The sequence below is a fragment of the Macaca thibetana genome, chromosome 14 (assembly GCF_024542745.1).
Source record: "Macaca thibetana thibetana isolate TM-01 chromosome 14, ASM2454274v1, whole genome shotgun sequence".
NCBI classification, from domain to species: Eukaryota; Metazoa; Chordata; class Mammalia; order Primates; family Cercopithecidae; genus Macaca; species Macaca thibetana.
Genome location: NC_065591.1, coordinates 46,515,038 through 46,527,256, shown reverse-complemented (window position 1 = coordinate 46,527,256; position 12,219 = coordinate 46,515,038). Strand labels below are relative to the sequence as shown.

Sequence of the window (12,219 nt, the reverse complement as noted above, 5' to 3'; positions counted from 1 at the left end):
GTATTATTCTGTCACTTGTGTACCAGGATGTTAAAACAGGATTATTAAGCTAAATATCAAGTCACTATAGATATTACATTACAAAGAGATGCTAGGTGACACACAATTTGAATAGAACTTTCTGGGCCTCCATATCAAGGCTATGCAGAGCTTAGGTTTGAATTTTTATGTGACAATTACAATGTTGAATTTCCAGAGAAGGGGCTGCGTTCCATTGCTTCTCTCTTCTCCCTTAAACCCCCCACTTTTTCTTGTTTTGTTTTTTTTTTGTTGTTGTTGTTTGTTTGTTTTGTTTGTTTTTTGTTTTTTAATCAATGCCTTCTGACCTTGGAGGGCTAGACATATCACTGTGAGGAGGGTAAGGAGAGCAGGGCATTGACTTCGTGATTTGTCCTGTTGGGCTGACCTGCCTGGCCCTCTCTGGACTTTACATTATTATAGAGCTCACCCCTATGAATATAAAACTAACACCAACCCCTATCACTTCAAGGCCACAAAAGTTAATGCTCATTATTCAGAGCACTCCGGTCTTGTGATTCTATTTAAGATGGATCTTGCCACCATGACCAAATACACGGGGTGACACGAGGAATAAAACTCATGTATGAATTATTCACCATTCCCCAAAAAACTCTATGCTTTTATTAACAGTGTCACTGTAAATTATCTCTTGTCCCATTTCCATCTGTCCAGATTCTATTTACCTCTCCTTGCCCAGTACAAAAATTTAGGTGACTGGCAAAATTTACTAGGGTATAATTATAATAAGAGTGCTGGGTCAATTGTAGTCATCAGTTAAAATTCTACCTATTACACGAAGCCTTCCATGATCTGCTCACTTCTACATACACACTTAGGAATAAAATCTGCTCTGTCTCTGCTCTCCTTCCTTGTGTTTGCATCCTGCAAGGTTTCAGAACAATTGGACCAATATGATGGGCATGAGTATTGAGATTTCTTTTTCCATACTCTGCTGTCACAGCTAGATAAGAGCAAACAAATGTCATCTATATCCATAGTGAGCATTAGTACATTGACAATAATGGTGCCCAACTGATTCCACACCATCATACAGAACAGGCATCAGAGCAGTCTCTTTGGATTCTAGGTCACTGCTGCATAGGTGAGAAGAACACACGCTTACTGTGATTATAGTCACGGTGTAGAGAGGTAAATTGCTCAGGTGGTCTGGATCACAACACTAGTTATCTTCAGTCTGTGGTTATGGTAAAGTCACACTTTACCCACATGTTCTTAAAAGAGATACCTGAACACAAATGCACAAATGGCACAGTTTCAGACTAGGGCAATCCCATAACCTCACTATCTGCTTGGCTTGCCTGGAATGAGCATGTGACCCATGTTGGCCATGCAGTCAGCTTGAGAATCCCAAATCCCTGAAATCAGGTGAGTGTTCTTCCCATTCTAGCACTTGTGCATCCTGCTTCCCTACCTATCCCGGGATTTCCAGATGCTGAATTGGGTTTGCCTGGAGGCAAGGGCTTCTTCTGCTGGAACACAGGGTAATGGTAGTAGGTAGTTCTGCAATGCCTGTGGCCTAAGCAACTGCAGGGTCTCTTGAAAATCTTTTCAGGAATTGTACGTTGGTGTGATGTTGGACTATCGACTGAGGGCTGTTGTAAGATTCAGCCTATTCGTTCTGTGATGTCATTAATTACAAAACTGTTGCGGAGATTGTTGTCTTGCATGGGCAGCCACCTGGTGAATATTCTCTAATTTATTAAAATCATGTTGTCCTGCTTCAGCTGGGTGCTTGGGTGTGACACTCATCTTCAGGATGGCAGCAAGATAGGTTGGAATTTTTAGATATCCTCTCCTGTGAGAACCCTTGAGCCACAAATACAATGTTTGGATAGCATGTGTCACATTGGGAGGCTGTCTTTCCTGCACTAGTGTCCTTCCTTCACATGTTGTGTGCTCTATGAATGTGGGTGTGTTTACTTTGACTCCCAAGCATCTGGCATGCAAGTCAGAGAGTAGAAGATGCTCAGTATGTATTTAAACAATAAATAGTAGAATAAGTGGGAGATATTGCTATGAAAAGCCCAGTCATAATATATTCAGGAATAGAAGTGGATAGGTTAATTGGAAATGTCTGTTAATCAGTATTTATAAAAAATGATACATTTGTAACATGAATATTTCATTTTTACCTATAATTTGTTCAGTATAATAGAAATAGACTAAAGAACATTCCTTTGTGTAGGTTTCAGCAAATAGAATTCTACTCTGTCTTGCTGAAAGCATATCCATCAATCATTCTCTGTGGTTTGCAGTTTGGATTAGTTTAAGTGTAGACTTTAGCATCAGATGCATAGCATTCTGTCTAAAAATGTTGTTCAATATTTTTCATTTTTGTTTAATCTTATAGAGTTGGAAGACTTACAGCTACTAAACAATAATTTTGGAACCTGCTTTTATTGTCCATTTAAGCATTCACATTAGTTTTATGGGAACCACAATTCTTCTTTCATACTCTTGTTTCATTAACTTGTGCTGTATTTTGATAAATTAGGAAATTATATTGACAAACCTAATTGGCAAAAGCAGGACAAGAAACAGATCCAACTGATTCTTGTGAAGCTGATGACTCAGTGTGCTTGAGCCCAGGTGTACTAGAGCATCAGTGAATTGCCCTGAACACTCAGCATTTGCTCGGAATCAATCAATGCATTTTCTTCATGAAGGTGAAAGGATCGGTTATAGACATAGAATGTATTAGTGAGAGGCTTATTTGAAAGGTGTTTGCTTTCATGTAGAATTAGCACAGTGCCTGATGAATTACGATTCAATGTTTGTTGAATTCATGCCTAAAATATAGTCATGAATGGCAGCTCCCAAAAGGTGCCATGAGAGATTTTCATATCATTTCTTACTTTCTGGAGAACACTCCTGGATGTCCTGCATGCTCTTCCTTGATATGTACCTGAGAGGGAATGATATCATTGACTTTGGAAAGAAGGCAGCTCATGAGCAGACTCCCACATCCCCTCCATTCTTCTTCCCAGAGGCAGTGAGCAGACCTTCAACGAAAGGGAACAGCTGTTCTCAGAACGACCAACTGCAGAGGACACTCTGTTAAGTGGAAGGTGCCTATAGGAGTTCCAGTGAGACCTGGTGACTGAGCCAGCCTCTGCAAGATGCTGGACAAACCTGTGATTTTCAGGTGGGAGCTGCTTGAGAAAAATATTTACCAAGCATCTTCTAAATTCCACACCTAATCTGTTGCACTAGAAATTCAAAGACATGCTCTCTGCTCTTAAAGAACTGAGGGTGCAGTAGAAGAGAAAGAGATGAGGACAAATAATTCAATACACTGTTATAAGTGCTGTAGTAGAGCAATGTGTGAGGTCAGGTGACTTCAGAATAGGCTTCAGTGATAAAATTTAAGCCTTCCCGAAGGTGAAGTTTTCTTCCGTCGAAAGAAAAGAAATGTCACTGACAGCAAGATAAGCAGTTTCCCAGGTGAGGACGAACACTGTTTGATTCAATTGCCAGGTGAAAATTCTCTACAGAATTCCTCATGATAGACAACATCTTTAGCCAACACTGTACAATTGATATCACAGACTCCCTGATTGGACTCTCCCAATAACCCTCGGTCTGAACTAAAGACATAAAATCAAAGCTCTTGGCATGGAGCATTGGTTGCAAACACTGGCTTCCTGCTTCCTCCGACCTGTAGAAAACCCTTGCCTACAGCCATGTCCTACTACAGCATTTGGAAATTGAGGGTGGACAGATAGGATTCAGCATCAGCATAGTGCTGGGCCTGGAAGAGCAATGGATCTGGACTCAGGGGACCTGAATTCAACATTGTGAACAGTGTGATAAGATCCACCAATAAATTTTGTTGGACCAATTGAAAACTATATACCTCTTTATTGCTTTCCTAGCTACTTTTCACAGTCTCCTGCATACTCAAATTGCACTTGTCAGCTCCCCTCAGTGAGGGTTAATTGCTGTGATGTCACATTTTCTCTTGATAATCTCTTCTGTCTGCTTATCTGTGGAAGGGATAACCACCGGTGGAGAACAGTCCTGAATTTTGTACTGATCCCATTTCTATAATTAACTGTTTTTAATTGTGGTAAAATTTACATAACATACATTTTATAACTTTAACCATTTTAAGTGTACAATCAGTGTCAGTAAGTATATTCACAATAAGTTGTAACTGTTACCACTGTCCCTTTTAAGAACTTTTCATTATTCCACACAGAAATCCTGTGTTCATTTAATAATGGCTACATATTCTCTCCGTCATCCAGCACCAGGATCCTCCTAATTTAATTTCTGGGTTCACGAATTTCCTATTTTGGATACCTGGTAGAATTTGAACTTACAATATTGTTCTTTGGTATCTGGCTTATTTTCCTTAGCACAATGTTTCCAGGTTCATCTATGTCAAGCATGTATCAGAATTCTGTACCAACTGTAAGTTATTATCAAGATACCACAATTGACATTAGCATGGAAAGGTCAGATGTTATCAGTCTTGCCGCTCATGTTAATGGCCATTTAACTAACTGAAAGTTACGGCCAGAACAATTTGTACAAAACCTGGAAGTATGAAGAATTCTTCTACAACTGAAAGAGTCTGTAAGCAAATAATAAATGGTTTTCAAGACAATTTCCACTTTGAAACCAATGTTGAGGTTTCCAATGGCCAAAATGGAGCTGGGGCATTTTTATGGGCTCCTCACTGGTCCGTTAGTCCAGGAAGAGCTAAATAAGCACTTACCAGTTCTCAGGGGGAAGTGGCCATGGTTGTGTTTACTAGAAACCAAGGCCAACGTGTCACCATGCTGTGGACAAATGACAGGAGAGGACTTTTCGTAAAACCAATTGGTGAGAGTGTTTTTATGAAGAGAGAATATCTCTAAGGACATTATTTTCCTCTGTATCTAAGAATTCAATGGAATGTAGCATAGCAGAACTCACTTATTCAGAATCAAGCTTTCAACTGCAGTAATGCCTCCAGTCATAGAAGGGAACATGGTTTTCAGGGGAACACAGTCTGAGAGATTAAGAAGGAATCTTCCTTTTTGATACAATCAGGTAGGAAACAAGCATAAAGAATGTTTTAGGGTTTTGGAAAGGGACTCCTTTTATTACAATGAAAAGTGCAGAAAAAGTGTTCAGAAGGAAAGACTCAGTGTAAGATAACAGGGAAAATATGTTGGTAGTATCAAAGAGAATCTAAACATTGTATTGTCAGACTAATGCTTTCCATGGGTGAAAGCTGAAACTGTCAGGTTAGATAAACATCTATTCGAAGACCGTGAGGAACCACTGAGACATTTCTGAGGCAGAAGGCTAAGAAAAATGCATATAACTGTCAGGGTGGCAGGGCAGTGTTGGTCTCAAAGTTCCGTCTGACTGACAGGGCAGAGGCTCTTCCTCACTGCTCCAATCTGCTTCCCGACAGCTCCAGGGTTTCCTCAGGCAGCCGCCCTCCACCTTCATCCACCTCAGGCGTGTCCTGCAGAGCCCTCTGGAGAACCAGCCTCAGGTTCTGCCTATTTTGACGCCGCCTAAAGGAGCCCACGAAGAAGTAAATGATGGGGTTGGCACTGCTGTTAAGAGCGGCCAGGAACATAGAAACTAGATGAACATGACAATATAAGACTTTCCGATCCACGTGGATCCAGAAAAATAGGAAAAACTGAACGCCGAAGGGCAGGCCGCAGAGGAGGAAGACCAGCACTGTGAGCAGGATGGTCACGTACAGCCTGGTCAGCGGCATCTTCCGGGATCCACAGAGAATCCTGATCACTAGGACCAGGCTGGACACACAGAGAACCACACATAAAAAAATCAGCCATGCGACTGTGATGAAATCCGATGTTTGACACCAAACAGGATCCGCACCACTAAACAGGAAGCCACAGAACATCCACTCCAGGATGCTCCGCAGCAGGGACAGGACCCAGAGCAGGACACACAGGACCACTGACAGGTGTGTGGGGCGGCGGCAGCGGTACCACATGGGCCACAGAACGGACAGGCAGCGCTCGGTGCTCATGGCGCTCAGAAAGCTCAGGCCTGCAAAGTAGGAAAACATCATCACAGGATAGAGGATTTTAGAGATGGTTTGGGGCACACTGATGAAGCTTAACAGGGAATATATAAAGCGGCCACTGAGGAAGAGGAAGTCGGCCATGGACAGGTTGAGGATGTAGATGGAGAAGGCGTTCTTGTGCATGCGGAAGCCCAGGAGCCAGAGCACAACCGCGTTTCCTGTCAGTCCGACAAGGGAAATGATGCACGTCAGCCCCATGAAGCTCAAGGTCTGCTTGTAGCAAGGAGTCGCCTCAGTTCGGTTGATTGGTGTCAGTTTTGTGTCCAAGGCTGGGATGGTTGGATCCATGCTCAGAAACCCTAGTTTGGTGACCCTGGAAACAGAAACCAGATGTGATCATCAGCTGTATGATCTCTGATTCTCCCCACCACCCTGCCATGTGGGATTTACTTCCTTATTTAAAGAGGAGAGATCAGAGACTTGCAGAGAGTAAGTCACCTATCAAAAGGTGGGGGTCCTCAAATCCAGTTCGAAATACAGTTCTTGTTGACTCTGAAGCCTGACTTCTCTCTACTGCCACACAAGTTCTGTACTGATGTGGGAATAACATTAGGATCAAAACACTCCCACTCAAGTGGCCAGGGCTGTGGACCCGATAATTACTCTATCCTGGGCCTGACATTTTCTCTCAGGTGGAGGAATTCAGATATGCAAAGAGGTGGTTGTGACACCCTCATGACTAGGACTGATCATCTATGGACAGGAAAGAAGACCATGCATTATGAATCAGAGGAAAATGTGACCTTCGCTATGATAAGTGTGAAAATGGCTGGGCCTGGTGGGTGAGAAATAACTCAGTGTGTCAGTCATTGCAGACAGTACCGCATTTTACGTTTTATAGTCCTAGTGCCTATTTCCCTGAGCAGCACACTATGCTCTTCATAAATATTCATTCAATGAATGAATGCATGCATGAGAAGCCTAATGGTAATGGTAGATTTGGGTGAAATGGAAAATAAAAATGAAAGCACAATGTAAGTTATTAGAACACACATATTTAATTAGATATAGAAAATTTCATTCATCAGAATTCTATTTGTGGACAGTTCTATCTGTGTTAAAAAGAATTATTGATGTGTGCCCCAAACCTGAAATTGACCACTGATGTGCCTTTGAAATTAGGACCCAATGTGGCTTTACTGAACACCTAGAAGCATTTTTGTACATAATGTTTGGGCAGGGTGTGGGTCTGAGCTGAATTGCTCAGCAATGGAGCAGAGGAAAGACTAAGTGAGGGTGAAGTCTGAGTGCCACTGAAGCAGGTAATTGAAGTGTGGGAATATGTATGGGAGACTACTAAGTGTTCTGCTGAGTATACACAATGTAAACCTATTTAATTCTCTCCTTCAGAAGATCTTTGGTTCATTTCTTTGTTGATGCAAACATTTGTATGTGAGGAGTCCATGAGGAGAAATAGGAGATATATAGGGCTTGGAGTATAAAGAGAGATATTCATGCAGATTTCAACTGGAGAATGAGGACTAGGTCTAATCTGGGAGAATAAGAGCAGCTGACGGAGAGTTTATTAGGTATTGTCTGTTTTAATTATCTGAAGAGCCTAGGAGGTAAGAATGAGCATTATTCCCATATGGAAGATCATGCATTGGAGCACAAAAAGAGTGAATTATTTGTTCTGGGACTTATATAGTACGAATTTGAGACCAGCAGGGCTTACTCATGATCCAGTCTTTGAGCAGCCCTTTATACCCAGCACCGCTCTGTGTCAATTATACATGTTAGAGGGGGTAAAGGAGAGGAGGGATTCTCAAGATTAAATCCAAGTTGGCAGGCAAAATTGTGGATTGAAAAGAAAAAAAAAAAACTAACCTAAAATAACTTCAGATAGAGAAAGAGAAGCAAGTCAAATAGGGAACAAAATAGAGAAGAGTGAAAGTCATTTAGTAACAAATTCAGGAGTTCCTTTTTGCCTATCAGAGGCCACCTTTGCTCTGGAATCCTGAGAATGCACAGGGGCAGGAGGCCTCCAGGAGAAAAGAAGACTCACCCTCCTCTGGGAGTACAGAGGAGCATCAGGAGTAAATGCGTCCATCATGAGCTCTCTTAGAAAGACAAGCTGCCACAGCCTTGCTTGACTTGAAGAGGAAATGGGAGGAAAAGGAGAACCTCTGTTATCCACACTCAGGGCACTAAACACTTTGTCCATCTGTATTTATGGTATGATATGTTTGTCTTCCTTATGAAACTCAAAGCTCCATAAGGAGTAAGTCATGCCTGTCTTTTTCACTGTGGTATTACCAACGTTTAGCATGTGTTCCTTAAAGATCATCCATGGTATTATCTTAATGTAACATAAGATGAAGCCGAGGCCTAGAGAATTAAAGTGTTTTCGTGAGTTCACAACACGAAGAGCAGGCTCAATACCAGCCCCTGGTCCCTGGAGCCCTGCATGAGACTTCTGTACTGTTCTCTGCCCCATCATTCATTATTTCAGAGGAGTTCCTGAAAAATCTTGATGTGAGCACAGAATCAGAGACTGTCAGAGGCAGAAGAGACTGCTAGGTTGCCCCAGTGCTCATTTTCCTGTTTGGTCACATAAAAATTCTGGGAGTTTAAAAGCAGCACAAGGACCCACATTCCAGTTTTCCTTGATGTCGGGTGCCATTGTATGACCAGGTTCTGTTCAACAAAAGATGCACAAAAGTGATATAAGCAAGTCCTGGCTCACAGGACCAATAGCAGGAGTAACACGTTTCCTTTCCTTATTTTTTTTTCCATCATGCTGGAATGCTGAGGTGGCTGGAACCATGTAGGATCACAAGGATGAGGGCAACTCTCTAGGGACTGGGGAGCAGCAGTTTTTGGAATTCTGATGTACGATGCCTTGGAGCTTCCAACACTGATCTCAAAGATAGTCTTTTCTGGGTATTCACAGGGGCTTTCCTATATGGCAGATGTGTGTGCTGCAATCCCAGCACACAACAAAATCTGCAGATGCTCAGTTTCCTTATATAAAATCATGTGGTAGTTGTATAAAACCTATGCACTTTCTCCCAGATACATTAAATCATTTCTAAGTTTCTTAGAATAACTGACAAAATGCAAATGTCATGTAAATTCTTGTTTTACTGTGTTATTTTGGAAGTAATGACAAGGAAAAACAATTTTGTACCTGTTCAGTAAATACACACCTCCACCATACCCTTATTTTTGGAATAGTTTCCACCTGTGGTTTGTTGAATCTGCAGATTCTGGACCTAGTGACCCAAAGACACAACTGTACTTTCTTATTTAAGACATTTCTACTTCGTGTCTTTATGAGAGGGGTCAAACTTATATTCTAAAAAAAGAAATACGTTCTCTTTTTAAAATTGTATTTCCTTTTCTATGCATTTTTGATGAATGCAAACATTTCTGCATAGAAGTGATAGTAGAGAAAGACATGCCAAACATTAAAGTAGTCTGATAGAGCTGAAATGAGACAGGAATCATCACCTGTAGACAGAGACTGTCCCAGGAATTAGGAGGATATAAGATGGTGAGAGGATCGTCTCATTTGCTCTGAGGATTTGCTTTCCATTCTTCTCTATCCTGTTTTGACATCCCAAGAGAGTGGCTTCTATGTACCACATCAGTGGGATTCTTTTTAGTCCCAGTATCTGGTGGAATTGTGACACTGGGACACAGCAGCAGGATACTGGAGGACAGCAGGAGAGCCACTTGGGATTTCCACCTCCTGGTTCTCTGCCTGTGTATTAGTTCATTCTCGAATTGCTACAAAGAAATACCTGAGACTGGGAAATTTATGAAGAAAACAGGTTTAATTGCCTCATGGCTCTGCAGGCTATACAAGAAGCATAGCAGGGGAGGCCTCAGGAAGTTTCCAATCATAGTGAAAGGCAAAAGGGAGCAAGTCATCTCACATGGTGAGAGCAGGAACAAGAGAGACAGGGAAGAGGCGTTACACACTTTTAAATAACTAGATTTCATGAGAATTCACTCACTCACTATCACTATAGCAGTACCAAAGGGGGATGGCGTTAAGCCATTCATGAGAAACCATCCCCACGATCTAATCACCTCTCACCAGGCCCTCCCTCCAACACTGGGAATTACAATCAACATGAGATTTGGGTGCGGGGTACACAGATCCAAAGCATATCAGCCTGTGTGGCTGTGTGTTGGCCATGCAGGGCTTCTCCACCTGCCTGCTGGTGTTCTCCTACCCCTATGGCTACAGCTATGGCTATGGCGACAATGGTAATTTCTCCTTCCCTGTCCCTTTCAGCCTAGGGGAGGACTTAGTGTTCAGTCATTTCAGTTCTGACTATCTATTTCTTCCTTGAACCTTTCCAGACAGGCAAGGATTAACAATTTAGAAAAGTAAGTAAAACAACAAAACCTGCTTCTACGGCAGTTCAACTCTGTGAAGAAATGCCTGTATGTCCTCTAGCTCCTTAAATGAATGTGAGAGGCAGAATTCTCTCCATGAGGACAGATTCAGTGATTGGAATAAGGGAGGTGATATGGAGAGATAAATCAAAGGGGGGACCCCAGTTGAAACTCACACAGTCTGGGTTGGCGGCACTCAATTTCCAGAAGGAAACTTCATGTCCCCTGTCTTTTCCTGAAACAAGCTCATGATCCCCTGCCTGTAGCACCTAGGTGGAAACAGAAACGATCTTATAGCAAAAACCATAACTGACTATGGAAGAAGAGTGTTTCTGGTACTTACCCTTATATTTTTCTCTTTTGTCCAGTGGTGAAGACTTCCCTTGTTCTAAAGGTGGAGAGCCTTTCTGGGATTCGGTGACTTCAGAGGAGCCTTCTGTGTTGCTTAATTCAGGAGATGCCCACAGGAGCTGGAGTCAAAGCTGGTGAGCAATCCAGGCTTATGAAGGTGCTGGACAGACTTGTTATTTCCTGTATGAGGACTATGGACAAATCAGCGGCCAGAGGTATTGGAGACACAAACCCTACCTGAGATGATTCTTGGCCTCTGTCCCATATCCAGTACAGATAAGCCTCTCCCATCACATTCCATCTTGTTCAACTTCCTTGATAAAAACAGTGGCAAGGTTTGAGAGAATGGACTCCCATTTCAAAAGAAGTTCTACTGTGTATAAGATGCTATCAAATAGCATTGCATGCTACATTAAAATCTTTCATAAAAGGATGAGTCAGTTGATGTGGCAGACTTCACTGTTGTCTTGTTCTAAGATATTGGCACAGCCTGTCTTATCTTCAGCAGCCACCTCAGCAGCCATCAACATCAGGCAAGAGCCTCCAGCAGCAAAGCGTTTGGCTGATAAAGGTTCTGATGATGATTATGATTTCCCAGTGAAAAAGTATTTTTTAAGTAATGCATGCACATTGCTTTAGACATAATGCCATTGCAACTCAATAGACTACAGTATAGTGTAAGCATAACTTTTACATGTACAAGGACACCAAAAATTCATGTGATTTACTTTATTGTAATATTTGCTTTATTGCAGTAGTGGAAGCAGACTTCCAATGTCTTCGATGTATGCCTATTATGATAAAGGTTGTATATCAAAGTAGATTTTAAAACGGGCACTATTGAATGAATGGGATTGGGACAACTGAGTTTCTGTGTGAAATGAATAAAGGTGGAAACATACTTTACACATGATTTGAGGAAAAATCCGAATACAGTACTTAAAATTTTATAATGAAAATTCAATTACCTGGGGGAGCCATAGCCAAATAGTTTTTAAATCAAAGTGGAAAAAGACTTTCAATTATGGGATACAATTCAGAAGATATTAAAGAAAATATTTATAAAGACAAAAAGAAGGCCAGCTGTGATGGACCACTCCTGTAGTCCCAGCACTTTGGGAGGCCATGTGGGGTGGATTGCTTAAGCTCACAAGTTTGAGACCATCCTGGGCAACATAGTGAAAACCCATCTCTACAAAAAAATACAAAAACTATCCAGGTGTGGTGGTGCATGTCTATAGTCCCAGCTATTTGGGACATTGTGGTGGGAGGACAGTTTGAGCCCAGGCCCCGGAGGTTACAGTGAGCCGACATCACACCCCTGTGCTCCAGCCTGACCGATAGAGTCAGATTTTGTCTCAAAAAAAAAAAAAAAGTTTGTTTTTTTTTAGCATAACATTAACCATCATAAT

At 41.8% G+C, this 12,219-nt stretch overlaps 1 protein-coding gene across 1 annotated transcript; it reads right to left on the bottom strand.

Annotated features, from left to right (window-relative positions):
• Positions 1-5,105: 5,105 nt before the first annotated feature.
• Positions 5,106-11,118, bottom strand: LOC126934678 (mas-related G-protein coupled receptor member X1). The gene is made up of 2 exons (XM_050755459.1): positions 10,800-11,118; positions 5,106-6,419 (listed from the first exon to the last, which is right to left on the bottom strand). Exon 2 carries the CDS (start codon positions 6,392-6,394, stop codon positions 5,426-5,428), a length of 969 nt encoding a protein of 322 aa, XP_050611416.1. The 5' UTR covers positions 6,395-6,419; positions 10,800-11,118; the 3' UTR covers positions 5,106-5,425.
• Positions 11,119-12,219: the final 1,101 nt, after the last annotated feature.